The sequence below is a fragment of the Podarcis vaucheri genome, assembly GCF_965113315.1.
Source record: "Podarcis vaucheri genome assembly, chromosome: 8".
In the NCBI taxonomy this organism is placed as follows: domain Eukaryota; kingdom Metazoa; phylum Chordata; class Lepidosauria; order Squamata; family Lacertidae; genus Podarcis; species Podarcis vaucheri.
In genome coordinates this window covers 72,395,375-72,412,407 of record NC_138766.1, presented here as the reverse complement: position 1 = coordinate 72,412,407, position 17,033 = coordinate 72,395,375, and the positions used below count along the sequence as shown (strand labels likewise).

General features: G+C 38.5%; 1 protein-coding gene across 24 annotated transcripts in view; it reads right to left on the bottom strand.

Moving 5' to 3' along the window:
* RIMS2 (regulating synaptic membrane exocytosis 2) overlaps nucleotides 1–17,033 on the bottom strand; it is a 372,071-nt gene that overhangs the window by 108,681 nt on the left and 246,357 nt on the right. For 12 of the 24 annotated variants that reach the window (XM_082235425.1, XM_082235426.1, XM_082235421.1 and 9 more), the window contains 2 exons: nucleotides 7,348–7,521; nucleotides 6,094–6,203 (listed from right to left, as the gene is read on the bottom strand). In XM_082235425.1, the coding sequence (XP_082091551.1) occupies nucleotides 6,094–6,203; nucleotides 7,348–7,521 (284 nt within the window). Of the gene's footprint in view, nucleotides 1–1,001; nucleotides 1,044–6,093; nucleotides 6,204–7,347; nucleotides 7,522–8,446; nucleotides 8,525–10,260; nucleotides 10,336–13,274; nucleotides 13,338–15,623; nucleotides 15,696–17,033 lie in introns of all 24 variants that reach the window. The other 12 variants (XM_082235402.1, XM_082235413.1, XM_082235420.1 and 9 more) reach the window with 6 other exon arrangements.

Genomic DNA, 17,033 nt, shown 5'->3' with positions numbered 1-17,033 from the left:
CATGTATCCATGTGACCAACCAGCCTGCCTGCTGCATTGTTAATGAGCTGCATTTTAGCAGCTGAGGTTGACCACTGCTGGGGTTCACCACAGTGTGAACTACTTCTGCCGAACCTCCTCTGGCCACTGGGGGAGAGGCGCAATGGCCTGTCAGCACCTGAGCTGGGCTTCTGGACAGAAATCTCCACCCTCCAAGGTCCCTTAGGGGAATCCACCGTTGGGCTGCGGCCAGGTGCCCTTCCTCTGTCCCTCCCTCCTAAGGATCCAGCCAAATGCTTTTTCAGCCATAGGAAAGTTTTGACAATTGCTGTGAGGTAAGCAAAAGCCCACAGGAAATGATCAGTCTGCCTGTGGGTAAAATTTCCACCCCATCCCCCCACCCCGTCCTGAATCCAGCAGCCAACAAATTGTCCATAGGAATGCACTCATTTTAAACAGTGTAAAAATCTGGAAAATGGAATCATGATTACAATAAATACAAGTAGAGGGTAGGTGGGAAGATTGGCTGGAAGCTGTGATGGTGGAAGTTGGGAAGGTCTGCCAGACTTTCAAAATCTTCACTTTGGTTTGCCCCAGAAGCTCTGCCCCCTGAGGACCCAGCAATGAAGCTCTCAGCCTCACCCACAGTCTCTGCTTTCTGTGTGGTTGCAAAGTGTGTAAAGCACCTTGCAGAAGGCATGAGGTTCCAGATACTGCTCCCTCCTTCCCTAACAGCTGTGCTGGGCCCAAACAACCATTCCCGGTAAGCTTGCAATGTGGGATAAGTTTTGCAATAGGTGCAATAAGAAAACTGTTAACATTATTCCCAATAATAGAAGGTAAAGGTAAAAGGTAAAGGACCCCTGGATGGTTAAGTCCAGTCAAAGGCGACAGAAGATCAGTGTATGACAATAACTAAATATTAATGCACTGTTAACTAAGCTAATAGACAACATGCAACATAAACTACAAGTAATATATCTCTACACAAACACAATCTAGTAGTTATGGCATGAACTTGCCTTTCCTCCCACTAACAGGTGTATGATGTTTTTCCTCACAATCTTTATGGCAATAAAAACAGAGAGTGAAAATTAGTAATTACATAAGAGATGACACAGTGTTCTTCCCAAACCACCCAAGTGTTACTACACAGAAGCAAACACAATCCTCACGTATCATTTGCAATAATAATAACACAGGGCTTCACACTTGTTCTACTAAAATCTTCTTAAATCCATGTAACCCAACAATTATATCAACAAAGGTAAATAATAATGAATTACAGGGTCCACAATCAAAACAATTATTTATGTTCAGGTAAGGGAAGTATCATGGGATGCGGGTGGCGCTGTGGTCTAAACCACAGAGCCCAGGGCTTGCTGATCAAAAGGTCGGCGGTTCAAATCCCCGCAACAGGGTACGCTCCCATTGCTCGGTCCCTGCTCCTGCCAACCTAGCAGTTTGAAAGCACATCAAAGTGCAAGTAGATAAATAGGTACCGCTACAGCAGGAAGGTAAACGGTGTTTCCCTGTGCTGCTCTGGTTCGCCAGAAGCGGCTTAGTCATGCTGGTCACAGCTGTCTGCAGACAAACGCCGTCTCCCTCGGCCAGTAAAGCGAGATGAGCACCGCGACCCCAGAGTCGTCCATGACTGGACTTAACGGTCGGGGTCCCTTTATCTTTTAAAGGGAAGTATCAGGGCTGTCTCTAGACCTCAGGCACCAGATGTCTATAGGGCCATTTTGATCCCTTCATTGCCCCTCCTCTTAGCCTTCCATTGCAGCTCATCCTCCTCATCCACCAACAATAAGCCTCACAAGCACAAAGCCTGATTAAATCACATTGTCGAATATGGACAGTGCTGGTGGGGGCAACAGAACACCTTCCAATATCCTACCCACTAGGAAATTAGAAATAGGTCCATATTTCTCTAATTTCCAAAGCAACAGAGTTGGATTCAGAGTTGTGTGAAAAATTTCCCTCGAGAGTTGGGGAATGTTCTGGAATGGTGCATAATATAATATGAGCTGGGGATACACCTTATGAAAGGAAAGAGGTTTTTCAGGGATAGCAGTGTGGAGAAGGTTAAGTCCTACTGCATGAGCAGCCTTCCATTTGCTACACTCTCTTCTCTTTTTATATTCCTTTAGAATGTCACTGATTTTTGGGATGGTGTTAGAATGTTTTTTCCAGTCTATACAGTACTGGGCAAGATACTGGGTATAGGAGAACGTATTCCTAAAGCTTTGGAAGGTCAACTATAAGGACGCTGTTGCTCAGAGAGTCTCCTCTCCCCCACTAGCCATCTTCATCCCATTCATCCAATATTAACACCTTGATGATGCCCCTCATCACCTTTTTCTCAATTATAAAGTCAAAAACAGTATAACCTTTCCTTATAAAGAAGATGCTCAAACACTATTTTGGTGCCCCTTTTCTTCATATTTTGCAGCTCTATAACATCCTTTTTGAGATGGGGTGAACAGAACTGTAGACAGTATTTCAAGTATGACTGCACTATTCATTTGGATAATATCATTCTGATACTTGCAGTAAAATTTTTGATCCTAAAGGCACTATAGTCAACCATCTAAGTCACCCACCAACTACAGATCAAACCATGCAAACTAGATAACAAAGTGTCATAGAAATACTTAGGGAGGAATAGCTCCAGATCAGGTCATGTTCTGACAATTATCAAAGTTCTGGTGGCCCAACAGAGACTCAGTAAAGCTCTCATTTTCAGTGGCTTCCCAGAACAGAGGGGATTGGTTTGGTAAACATAAGCTAATGGGCTCATTCAACTTGATTCATCACTAGTTGGACCAATCTGCTCCAAATCCAAGTCACACAAGCTGGAGAAGGCAAAAATCCAGAAAACCCAGAAAATATAATCTATATAACTTTTTCATAAAATTGCTTTAATAATGGTGTTAGAACTCTGGCCTAAAAGTTTCAGATGAATGAGACTGAAGGACATTTCAGCATTGGAGATATTTAGCCATCTATGCAGTAAATAAGACCGCTTCTTAAGAAAACATCCCTCGATTCTGAGAACCTAAGTAATTGCCAGCCAGTTGTCAATCTCCCTTCTGAGGGGCAAGGTCTTGAGTGGGTGGTTGCTGAACAGATCCAGGCACTCTTGGAAGAGACTGATTTCCTAGACCCATTTTAATCAGGACTTTGGCCTGACTTTGGCACAGAAACGTCCTTGGTCACTTTATATGATGACCCTTGGCAGGAAAGAGACAGGGGCAAAGGGCAGCTCTATTTCTCCTTTGGAATGGCAGTGGATGTGCTAGATGTCTTGCCTCAGTAATGGACTGGATGAGAGCCGACAAACTGAAGCTCAATTCAGATAGGACAGAGGCACTATCAGTGATAGTTCCCTAGACCGGATAGCTGGGAGACTGCCTGTTCTTGAGAGTGTTACACTCCCTCTTAAGGAGCAGACACGTAGCTTGGGGGTGCTACTGAATCCATTACTACATGGATTCAGTGGCCTCAGTGGTGCAGAGTGCCTTCTGCCAGCTTTGACTGGTGGCCAAGCTACACCCCTACCTGGACTGGGATAGCACTGTAGTAATATTCAATGGCAGGTACCAGGCCAACAATAAAACTGCTAAATACTACTAAACATATTTAGTGTTAATGATGTGCTTGGTGCTGAAATACAACATACATACAACATGCAAACTAATGCATGTTCATTGTATATTATGTGCATAGTATTATGAGACAAAGTTAATTTGGGGTTTGTTCTTTCTGAGCAGCAACTTCCATGTCACATGACAAACTCCTTTTCAAATACAGGAATATTTCAAAGGGATTTTTGTGATAAGACAACATATGTTCAGAGTAAAAACCGTTCCACTGAGATAATTCAAGCATGTTGTGTAAGTCTAAGTGGATTTTTGGAACATGGTGAATGTATATATATGATATATACAATGTCATTTAGTTAATATGACTTTACCATGGTCCAGATATCAGGGCACAGTTCTCACAAAAAGTAATTTCGTACCAGGACTACTTCCCATTGTTAAGTAGTTTGCATTTTGAACAACAATGAACTTTATTACCTTCAATCAGACATATCTATATTTTCATCTGATACTTAATATTCAACTGTTACAATTGTTTTCAAAACACAAAAGACAACACAAACTGGGATGATGATCTCTGAACAAACAGTCGTACTATTTCAATAAATTAAATTTTCAAAGTCCAATATACAAAGAAAATGGAAAATTGCATGACAAGGAAAAATTGACTCTCTGTGACTGGTGCTGGTGTATTTAGTGAGTGCTTCGTAACACAGTTGTGGATACCAAAAAGGTTACATCAAAACTGATGTGTTTAAATTCTGTTATGTGGTTTTCTTTCTTCATCCCACTGTGTCAGGTTGTTTTTGACTGCTTATCCCTACATATGAGCATGTGTATGTGTAAATTCAGTCTTAGGCTACAATCCTAACCCACCTACCTGGGAGTAAGCCCTATTAAATTCAATAGGATTTACTTCTGGGTAGACATGGTTAGGATTGCACTGTAACTATTTGTTATTCTATTTAACTATGAACCTGCTATATGATCCTTGATTCCAAAGGGTACTGTTATGTATCTAAATAATGTACTCTAACAGAGTTGAATAAGTTAAGCTGTTGAATAGTGCCATAGCTCTATTGCTATTTATATAAAGCTAAGTTACAAAAGGTGCAGTGGATGTTGGTACATGCCTCACTAATGTAAAATATTTTAGAGTCAAGGTAAAATCTATACACTTCAGTAGCATCAATTGCAGCAGTCCCCCCCCCCCCTTAGAAATCCTCCCATGGAATAAAAAGGCTGATAGCACAAAACAAACCCTCCTTTCTGTTCAGACCTTCTCCTTGTCTCCACTGTCTGGGGGAAATTAAAGTAAAACAGAAAAGGGAACCAAAGCATGGGATTAAAAAAAAACCACAAACCCCATAAAGTATACAAAAGGCATAAAACGGATCTTCATTTGGAGGCAGCGGAAGCAGTGCTCATCTGGGCAATTAAACAAAATTTTGTAGGAATATCTGATAAGTCTAATTGTAAATGCTGAAAGTGTATTATATATTCATGTCCTATAAGCATAAAAATGCTCCCTCCCAAAATTTGAACAGGACTCAAACGGTGGAAAGCATGATTCAACCAAACATAATTGAGGCATACGTGAGACTTAAACAATTAAAATTAGCTGTTGCCAGGATCTGACAGTCTATCACACCCAAGAAAAAAACTGCTTAGTAGCCAAGTTTCTCCATCAGTCAGGCCTCATATTTTGACCAGATGCCTGATACAGCATAGAAACTTTAGATTTGAGAGGCAGTGTCAAGCCATTCATAGATGGCAAACTGCTTATAATGTGGGTCTTTTTCACACAAGAGTAACCTCTGTGGGCAGATGCAGCATGACCCATTTGGCTGGCAATACAAACACCCATCACTCTTCTTTCTCCAACAGCCACCAATAAACATCTCCCCACAAGCCTCTGGAGGGAAGGGGGAAACTACATGAGTAGAAATGAACATATGACCATAATATGAAGCATAAACTAAATGTCCATCCATAATGGTGAGCCACCATCTTGTGTTTAATCATTTTAGGACTGGCATCATAGAGGTACCTCCACATTTCATCCTTTATATTTGTCCAGATTGCTTTAATTATCCTTATTTACGAAGAATGTACATATGGGTATTGTGTCACATTTTATGGTCCTGCATTAGCCGATATTCCTATGAAATGAATGGGATTAACAAACACTTGCAACCTTTTAGGATGGTGCAGTTTATTATATGTTCATCGTTAGAAGACTTTACAGGTTATGTTCTAACTTATATTTTGATTGTAATGAAGGTAGGATGAATCATGATCCATGTATTAATTCTATAGTTGTGATGACAGTTATAGAAATCAATACTGTACAGAGCTTTAAAAGCTATTGAAACGAGTAATGGGCAATATAGAACACATCTCTTGCCAAAAACCAGTTCAAAACCTTAGAGGCAAAGGTTTCCATTCAACGCTATTACTTTTATATTTAGCAACAACATCTCTGAACTTTAAAAAGTTCACTTACTTCTCTCCAGTGTTCCCTTGGGTGGGAGTTGTGGCAATTGTCTACCCCTGCGTCCTGCTACTGGAGTACCTGATGGGCTTGTTTGGACAGACCCCGTACGAGCATGTGACCTACAGGACACAGCAAAAGAAACCATTAACAGTGAGACAGAGTTGTTCCAAGGTGTCTGAAAAACAAATAAATGAGGAATGGTTTTTGTACAAGTTGAACCTTTGTTAGCTGTGGCAGCTCGGCCCTATGCGTTTTAGAAGGCATAGTTATTGCTAAAAGGAAGGTTCATCTGAGGAAAAAGCCAAAATTATGCAAAAGGATGATACATGTAATGTTTAAGGAATTGCATCTGCAAATTTTCTATGAAAATGTATGTAGATATATATATATATATATGCACACAGATGCAATAACACATACAGAAAGAGATACACATAAAATTGTGTGTATGTATATGTTCTATATTTTAAAGTCCAGCAGAAAGATACGTATGGTTTCAGAATTCAGTTAACATATTGAATCAGTGTTTTATTCAGCTATGAATATAAGGCAAGCAATAAGGCAGATGTACATTTCAGTGACTGAAATGGAGTAATATGATTGCTCTTAATCATCCTAATTCACCACTAAAAGACAAAGAATCATAATATTTTGCTAGAAAGTAATTTCTGTGGACACAATCAGCTCCACACATTTCTATGCTATGTCCACTGTACTTTTTGTCAAAACAGTTTACTTATTTCAATACTGTTTGATCAGAAATACATTACTTAGACAGGAACAATGCAGAACATGCACACAGCAAATCAGAGAAAACAGCGGTTAAAATCGTACATACAATTAATACAATCAAATTTAAGAAACTGTTTTTTGAAAGAAAAAAAAAGTTTCATTTGATGTTATGGTGATAATTCCATAAGCGATGTCAGATGACCACATACAATTTCTCATTCTGTAAGAGAAATACATGGCAGTTATGAGGTGCACATGGTGTGAGAAATCACCCAGGATTCCTGATAAATGAGAAATCACAAAAACAAATGTAATTATTTATGTCATTAATCATTGTTAGTAAACAAATTAGAATGGCAGCCACACCATTATATCCCCTGTGGAATATAAATAGTGTGTTGGCGTTGGCAGGGTTAGTATCTACGGCTACTGGTGATCAGTCAATGATGAAAGGCAATACCATTGAGCTTTGGGGAAAATAAAAAGTGAGCTAGTGGGGCAGGATTAGTCTGATTGGGTTGTCTGTTTCACCTCGATAAGGCAGGTGAGGGAGGGGCAGATCTTCCCGTCATTAATGAAGGCATCGATCTCATGAGATTTGAGTCAGGACGCTCAGTGGATCGAGAGCGGGGGCTGGGCCGCTCTACCACAGGACGCTGTTCTGTTGATCTGGATCTTTGATATGGTAGTCTAGGTCCCCAATTCCTGTAATGTTAGTCAAAAAGCAGCTCAATTGACCTTTATCTATAGTTACGCATTATGCCGCATCATACTGGGTTCGGAGATGATCAACATTATGTACATTTCTAACAGCTTTTTCGTTCTTTGTTTTAGTTAGCTTCCTGATAACATAGAAGACGTATGAAGGGAGTTTGTCCCTTTATTAATAATTTGGTATATGAAAACATTTTAAATGTCATAATCTGCAGCTTGTGTACTAGGATATCCTGCATTAGAATGAGTCATTTACTGTTTTGTGAAGACTCTCTGAATTAAGAATAAAAACCATTGGCTTGACTAAAAATAGAAAGCCAAGTTAATATTTTTAAAAGTAAGGTCATAACTTGCACTCTCAGTCAGTAAGGTTGTCATTAACGTCAGTACACTTGATAAGGATAACTAAATATGAGTAAAAGACTTCAGGATCTTGATATTTTCATTAATAATGTTTTCCGTTCAAAAGATGCTGGTGTCAACCAATAGGCTTAACTTTATTCAAGGAAAGTTGCTGTTTTTTTCCTCTTTTTTAAAGCAGATGAAAATTATCTGCTACTGAATATGACCTATGCAGGAATACTAGTTGCACTTCTGAGGGGAAAATATAGATCACATCAAATGGTTAGTATATCAGCATAATGAAAGAATACCTAAAAGGTTTTCAAACAAAAAGTTTTCAAATAAAGTTAATTCAGAAATGTGATCACACAAAACCATTTTTTAGGGTTGTAGGCTTTCAATGAGGTACTAAATAAATGCCCCACAGACAGGTTCAGAATAATACCATCCTCCAATAGCCTTAATCTAAAGCACGTAACAAGCAGATACTGTACACTGGAACACATGATCAGCAGGAGATACTAACTATCAGGGAAGTATCACAGCTGGCCTCAGACAAACTCACAAAGATTACCTCATGTTTTCTTCTGGATCTATATATTCACTTTCTGAACAGGAAGCTTGATCTGCCAATACATCCACTGTTTCACTTCTTTAATGTCAAGGATAAACAAAAAAAGGTCACCTTAGCTAATGCTGCATTTAACAGAGAGGTGTATATTTACGGGGAAGCAATGAAGTGTCAAGTCTATAACTACAGGTCTTGATGGAGGGGGGGGAGGTTTCCCCTTAAAAAATCTTTTATGTAAAATTTACTTAAGGGCCGCTTGTCATTTTACCACCACAGTGTGGGAGTTTCTGCAATTTCTCCCTTCTTGTATCAAGAAGACAATGTCAGAAGCCCCAAGACCAAAGGAGAGAATTTGTGGTTCCTTTACACATCAGCGCAGTTTCCAGGAGGAGCTCTTATGAAGTCTCCTCTTGTGTATTCTGGGACTTCTGGTGTCATTCTCATGGCACCAAAAGCAATTCCACTGCAGCAGCTCCAACACTGGAAAGGTAATGCAAGAAGACCCCCCCACAGCCAAAGGCTTTCTTTTTCCATCTACAGGACACTAAAAGTGATGGTCTAAGAAGAGCGAGACCTTTTTAAAGACACATTTTACTAAGGTACTCCATATATGAAAGAGATAATGCTCTTGAGGGCAGGATTCATAAAAGGATCTGTGAAGATATAGATTCTATGTTCTCTAATGCAGCCAACTTTTCCTGAGTCATTTATGGGTACATTATCAATCAATACACTTCACACTAGTTCAATATCCAACCTATAGCTCTTGAATAGCTCTCTGAATTATAAAACTCTTTATACCTTTCAGTGGAACATCCTTGCCTTGTCACATGTTAAGCTTTTCAAGCACATGTGATTAATTTTAAGTCATTCTAATGATATTCAGTCACACAACTAGTATTTCTTTCTTTAATTGCTGAAAGCTATGTAAAAATAAAAGTAGATTGCAATCACAATGAAAAGTAATACCCAATATGTTTTCAAACTCTTTTTGCATTACAGACAAGTGTTTGCCATCCCACTATTTGAACAATAATTACTTCAACATCAATCTTTACTGGAAAGAACCCTCACTCTATTTTTTTGTCAACTTGTGAGAGATCCAAGTACCGGTACATTATTTCCCTGTACACTGACTAGAGCTGGGTTTCTTAACCCAGCAGGTAGATTCTGCATAGTTTTACTAGGCCAAATGTCATCATGAACTTGGAATTTACAAATCCACCAGACATATCAGAACTAGAACTTAAATTACATTAGTTAAGATCTAACCTGACAAGCTAAAACGATCTATTTGTGTCACACTGCAATAATCTTGTCTAAACAAAATCTTTATGTACATCCTAAGCTGATTAGATTCACATAACTTTTAAAAATAAGTAGAAAATGAATCTTGCACATCAAAGTTATGTATAATTAAGGGAACTCCGTTAACATAGAAAGTTTTAAAATTATATATATTGCTACAATGAGCAAATTAGGAAACATGATGATGCATGAGCACAGACAATTCATTGCTTCCTAGGCCAGGTGCTATCTGCTTTGTTAGACACAGTATTTGGTTTTCTGTCCATGGTACATGACAAGTAATGGCAGCAGCCAGGGCTAAAACAATGAAGCCACTTAAAGCAATGAATGTGTCAGTGACAAAGAAATGAAAACACAAAAATGCAGCATGAAAATGGTGCATTTTAATGACCATTTAAGGCTTCCTCTACTTCTAGAGACACTGATTGCACTGCAACAGGAATACAAACAAACAAATACCTAAGAGTAACAAGTGCAAGGCTATTCTAGCTACTTTTTACTGGAAGTACCTGTCCGTATCTGTGGAAGGCTGTTGGATCTCAATCCTTGGACATGCTATTCTTCTACTAGCTATTGGAAATTTGCTGTTTGGTCACAGACACAATATCCTTTGTTAGCACACCATCTTTAACCACTGCTACACACAAACAACTCATATTTCTATTTTTTAACCAAGGTAAAACACCAGTATTAAGCTATCAACAAAGCAATTTTAAAAGAATTACATACTGAGTAACTGAGATTTCATTTTAAAGCGGACCACAGTCACTAATAGTGCATAATATAATCATAAAATTCCTATGTACTAACATTATAAAATTAAGCCATCATATATGTAATATTAGCAAAAGTATGCTCAGATATACTGAATATAGAATTGAGATAATAAAATAATGTCTTAAAGAGACCATATATGACGAATGTATGCTATGGCAAACCAGAAAAAGTGAATCTGTCTGCATAAGATTTCATTTTCACCATTATGTACTTGTGATGGCTTCTAAGCAGTATATCCCAAAAGTCTATGATATTAGTAAATAGTTTTTCCAAAATATCTATCACAGCAAGCTATTTGTGAAAATTCCTAATTTCAAAAGTATTTCTAAAAGCTATAAGAAGTATTTTCTCCATATTTTCTTCCCTTGAAGTTAAAACTCCAACATAAACTATGTTAAATCCAAACAGCTAATTAAATAGGCAGGAAAAATGTGGTTTAATTTTAGGAGTGTTTTAAAAATACATAAAGTGTTTCCTAGATTAGTTTTAACAAATTTTCCACCATTTGCTTCAAGGCTGCCTATAAGCAAAGTCAGAAATTAAAAATGAACAGATTTATGCATCCAGCCTCTATGTAAGGCAGAGAATATGATTCTTTTCTTTCCTAGTATCCTACCTCTGCACTGTTTCTGTACATTTTATATGCTATATGATATGTAGAATTTTGACTTTTTTTAAATCATCTATTACAGAATGCTCTAGTCTCAACACAAGTAGTAAAAGACAGTCCTATTTCTTCCCAAATATCTTTAATTTTTCTTATTTCTCATTCACCTGCTACTGCCAGTTAAGTAAAGTATAAAATAACTTATAGGCCCAATAATGAACCTCACTGGGTTGTAAGCTTGGGCAGTGTGTATGAAGGTGCTGGGCTGCCCAGACAACAAGACCCCTCTCTCGGCCTCACTGATGCAATATGTTTGGCGCCAGCTTGGCTGCGGGAGTTGCCAGGAGGCGGCATACAAGGCACCAACCAACTGTCTTAGGAGCTCCGCTCTGGATTTTCTGTGCAGCGTTCACTCCTTAGCCTCTTCTTCTCCTGAAGATATTCCGCAAGGCAGCAGGGATTTAGGAACAGAGTTTTACTTCTCCTAGATGGGCTACCTTCCCAGGTTGATGAGCCCCATCTACTGCTCACTTCCCTCTACCGCATGTGCAGAAACTCTTCCTGACGGTTGGAACCACTATTGGTCTCATCCGCTCAATCTGCCAGAGCCTGTCTTTGCGTGCAAAGGAAGCTCCTAACTCATCAAAGATTAGAGACCCATTTGTTACTCTCACCTGGTTTGGCTGGCCAGCTGAAACCATTCACTGTCTTATGCTGACAGTTTCTATGAGCCACAGGCAAGTGCAGGGTAGGGGCCAAAGGTGGACAAACTACCACAGAAGGAGCACGATGTGTCCCCACCAGTGGTATTCCCATTCCCCTAACACCTCATATATCACATTGAACAAAGCTGGTTTCAGCGTTAAGGTATGTATCATAATATTTGGAAAGAAAATGATGTAGCCAAGTGCCATGAAAAGAAACTACAACAAAAAACTCAAAAATATCCAGTTATTCTAGCTGCATCAAATGCTGTTCACACCATCTAGGGATGCATGAAACGAGACCCACTAAACAATATCTATTGCTTCTTCAATTTTCCTGTTCCCCGAGCAATATATCTGCATGGCAAATTTGTCTGGCAGAACAAAATTTAAAAAGGATCTTAACTTCTCTTGAATTTTTTAATTTTTTTTTGGTGGAGCAGTTTGCAAACACCTGCCAGAGTGGACTGTCGACATGTTAGTGTGCAGATCCTTTATTCATTTTTCTCTCTACTGAAACACAGAAATGGGCTACTATATAAGCTTTTGGTGGCCTATAAATGAGTGGCATAAAGTTTGGAACTATTCAGAAGTTTACCAATAATGAAAAAATGCAAAAAAAAAAAAAAAAAACACCAGGGAGGAAAGGTAAATTATAGCACCACTACAACATAAATTGCAACAAAAGGCTGTTCACAATTCACAACTTCCTTCTTGGTATGAGAGCCTTTATCATACAGAGCAGAGTCATTTGGGTTTCCAACAGACTGCTGTTAATCAGAACATTCCAAAGTTTTCTGCTGTTGATTGACCACTATCAGCTGACACTACAATCAACACACGTAACTGGAGATGGACAGTGTTTCACCTGAAGAGCTCCTACTATGCTGCTTCATCATTTTCACTGCCTCCAAACTGTGTCATCTGTCTTCTATGAAACTTTTTCCAATTAAAAACCCAGATTCATATAAATATTTGAAGCATATTTGCTATTCTCTCTCTTCCCATGATGAGGTTGAAACTAACTCTGGAAATAAGGGATACAATGTGCCTTATTAATTTAAATGTAGTGTCAGTGCACAGGTAATTTTGGATTAAAAATGAACAGAACATACTCTACAAAAGAGGTTCAGATACAGGGACACAACGTGTACATATGCTTGTGTATGGAAACCTGCTCAAAGAAAACAGGTTTGCTTACCTGTAACTGTTGTTCTTTGAGAAAGATCTACATACAATTAAACAAACTATGCGTGTGATGCAACATGGAAAGAAGAAGAAAATGGACATGTCATATTAAAACCTAACCCTCTTAGGTCTAGTGAAAAAAATGACACTTAATCAGGTGTGAAACCCATTAATAAAATAACACTACATTTAAATTATGAGTACATGTCTTTAATCATAGAAGTGTAACACTGCACTCTTTACTTACCCATAGTTTTCAGCTGAACCATTGACTACATGATCTGCCCATGAACTTGCACCATTGTAATACCTTTGCAATGCAGTTAAAATAAAGACATGTTATAAAGATGAAGCTATTTACATATCAAAACTTTTCATGAAAACATATTTTTGACTGACTAATCTGGCAATTATTTCCAATGTTTTCTGTATATCTCTTTCAATGAATGGATGTATATGTATGTTCCCCCTTAACATACTGGTACACTGAATCACTGTCAGCCCATTTGACCTATTATCTTCTAATATTCAGTCTATGGTTTGTTTGTTGGTTTTCTGTGTTATATTGTTTTGATAAGACTTGTGTTTTATGGAATATAGTCAAAGAACCCTTTTTCTTTTTACAGTTAAAATATGTATGACCAAACAGCCATTCCAATCTTAAATATATGCACCAGACCATATATCTGTATCACTGGCATGATAGTGCTGTGAAACTGAGAGCCACTTCATACTCTATGGGGCAGCAAATTATTCTGCCAACTTCTATGCATGTAGACGGAAGCCATGGCCAATCCTGGTTTGTATGCCACATGTAACTATGGGGTACATACAGATGTGCTGGCAGCAACAGTAGTGTATAAATGCTTTGCATATATCCATGAAACACATAATAATACATTGCATTTACTGATGGCATAATAATGTGTATTCTTTAGCCTAACCATACACACATTGTGAGTAACAAATATTTCAACTGGGGCAATTAAAAATATATAACATTATGTGAATACTGTTTGCAAGAATAGTGCGTTTTATAAAATATAGTGGAATTTTTGGGGTCATATTCAACTAAGTTATATTCACAATAGGCCCAGTGAAATTAATGGACCTAACCAAGTTATGTTCATCAGTGTAACTTATGCAGCATGGCAGCAACCAAACGACTTACTCAAAATTGTAAAATTTTCATAAGATGGGGAAAATATGGAAATAAAGCAATGAAAAGATATGACAATAGATGTGCTTTGCTATGTCTACCAATGGCATATTACTTTTACAGAAATAAGTAGGTTGACTTATAAAATCAGAACCATGTGCTTTCATGAAAATAAAATTCAAGAATGAATTTAAAACAAGATATAATGGATCTTTAAATGTGTGTGTGTGTGTGTGTGTGTGTGTGTGTGTGTGTATGTGTATGTACTTTTATGTTAGCAGATAATAGGAGAAATCCTCAAAAGTATTCAGAAATAAACCCCCGCCTTTTTTTTTTTACCATGTCCATGATCATAAGCACTTTGGGTGTAGGGAAATATTTATTTTGGTTCAGGAATTGCATAAGGTGTGATGTTTAATAATAACAGCAAAAAATCAGAATAATGCTACTATTATGCAATTAGCCAAATCATATAATAATTACTCAAATGTACAGATACAGAATTCTCTCACAACAGTGAAACAGCATCCATATACAGGTAGCAATATATGCTACTGGGGTGGGGGAACATCCTTAGCATCTTTAGCAGTGGCTAAGACTATCAAGGCTTGCAAAAACTACTTAGCAGGCAGCTGAGAAAGTGACCTGTTTCTAATATTAGTGCATTAGTCTCAACTACCCATAAGCTCTCATCAACCAAACTGATACAAATATTAGAACAGGCATGGTTGGAGGTAACCTTCAAGGAATAATAAGCAGCTCATCCGCCTCCTGTCAATCCAACCAACTATCCTGGAATTGGCTGAACAGCCAGCTGACCATCAGTGCCCTTTCACAGTACTTGTGCAGCACCGATTAAGTCTTAGACTGGGAGAAGCCTATGTTTAAAGAGAAGTTTCACAGACTGGTAGCATCACTACACATACTTAACTCCAGTGTACGCATAGATCACCCCTATGCAGAGGTCACTGTTATCTCCTGTTTCTGCAAAATCTCACTTTTGCAGCTATGCATGCAATGCAGAAGCACAGAGCTTTGGATTGATTCCCAAAATGCCTACATATCTCCACCCCCTGCAAATAAGAAGATGCTTAGTAGGGATATCCAGAAAAACCCCCAGAGATTTGTGACATTGTTACTTGTGGGGGGGAAAGGTATGGGCATAAGAGAAAAGTAACAGTGTTAAGAAGAAATTGGCTGCAGTGCACACATTCTACCAGTAAATATCTTCTAGGTGAAAAAGTACTGTGCGGCTCATGCAATACTAAACTACTCACTGCTAGTTCAAGCCTTTTATAACAGATCACTTGGAATAATATATTGCACAAAGAACACAAGTATCACAATTCTTAGCTATTTCAAAATTCTACAGCAGGGGTGCTCAGAAAATGCTTTAATACAGATTCTTATCTACATCTACTATATGAATCAAAATACCTTTCAGGAGTAGGGGAAATATCAGTGTCATCATAATATGTTATAGGCACTCTTCCCTCCTTTCTATTCCTCCTGAACATAAAATAAACAGCAAAGATATTTCAGACATTTTTGAATTGCCTTAGGTGCTCTATGCTTTTTCTTGCTTTATCACAAAAGATAATGACCATTATGTAATGTTCATCCAACCCTTTTCCTGCTGCATGAGGCAGTCTAGCAAACATCAAAAATACCTAAAGGGGGAAATGTACAATAAAAAGAACAAGTACTGTGCTGAAAACAGCAATTTCCTCTTCTCCTCTGTTTCATCTAATTTAAATTTTAATCTAATTTAAATTATCATATATTCTGATGTCTTTAATAAAGCTCACATGACAACTTCCTCAAAGGTTCAAAGTATAACTGAGTCTAATATTCATTTTTCTACCATTTGCAGATGAGTGTGAAATGAAACCACCTCTGACATTTTTCGGAGGGAGGTGAAGAGAGAAGAAATCCCCCCAAAAAAAATTTCATGGAGAGGTGCTGCTACTTACATTACTTAACCATGTAATGTGCCTGAGGATTTAAATGTAACCTTGGGAGTGATGCAATGCAACAAGATGTCACTCTCAAAACATTCCAGGAAACATGGATGGTGGCAGAATGCAGAGAGATCTTCATGCTGCAGCCACTTTGTAAGCTGCAAACCTCCCTGCCCGCCACTGGAAAAAAAAATCCAGATAAATTCCCTCTGAAAGGCAGAAAGCTTGTCCCTGTTTTTTTCAGGGGATAATATTTTTGGGAAACTTTTGACAGCTTTTGGCACGGCCATAGTTGAAAGCACCTGTGAGGGGGTTGCATTGACTAGCCTTGCCCTTCCATTGGCAATTTGTGTGTTAGTGACCATGTTAAAGGGCCCCATGTGCATAACAATGTACATGCATAGGGCTATTCCACACAAGGGGGACTGATGGGTATGTGGCTTGCGGGTTGTGTGGCTGGCATGGATAGCAATGACAGTAGCAGGGTGAAGCTTCAAGACAGGGTGCCAACTCACCCTTGGGATTGTGGGTGCCCACCGCAACGCGGACACACAATGTCACATGTACATGCTTGCATGTAGTGCAGACAATTATATGGAGCAGGGAAACACATGCCATAATGAAATCAGGACTTGGCGTAAGTACAAAACAGAGTTACATTTACCCGTAACTGCTGTTCTCTGAGTAGCTGCCTGTAAATTCATTCATATAGGATTTCCATCTGGATAAGCCAGTTCATAGAAACTTCTAGACTTTTTAGAGAGTAAGGTGCTCCTTCCCAAATTGTCAACTAATGCATTTTTCTGCCAGGTCAAAATATGTTCAAATCCTCTGTATGCTTAGCTGTTTGTAGAGAGGTCTGCTTAGAAATAAGCAGGTAGGGGTA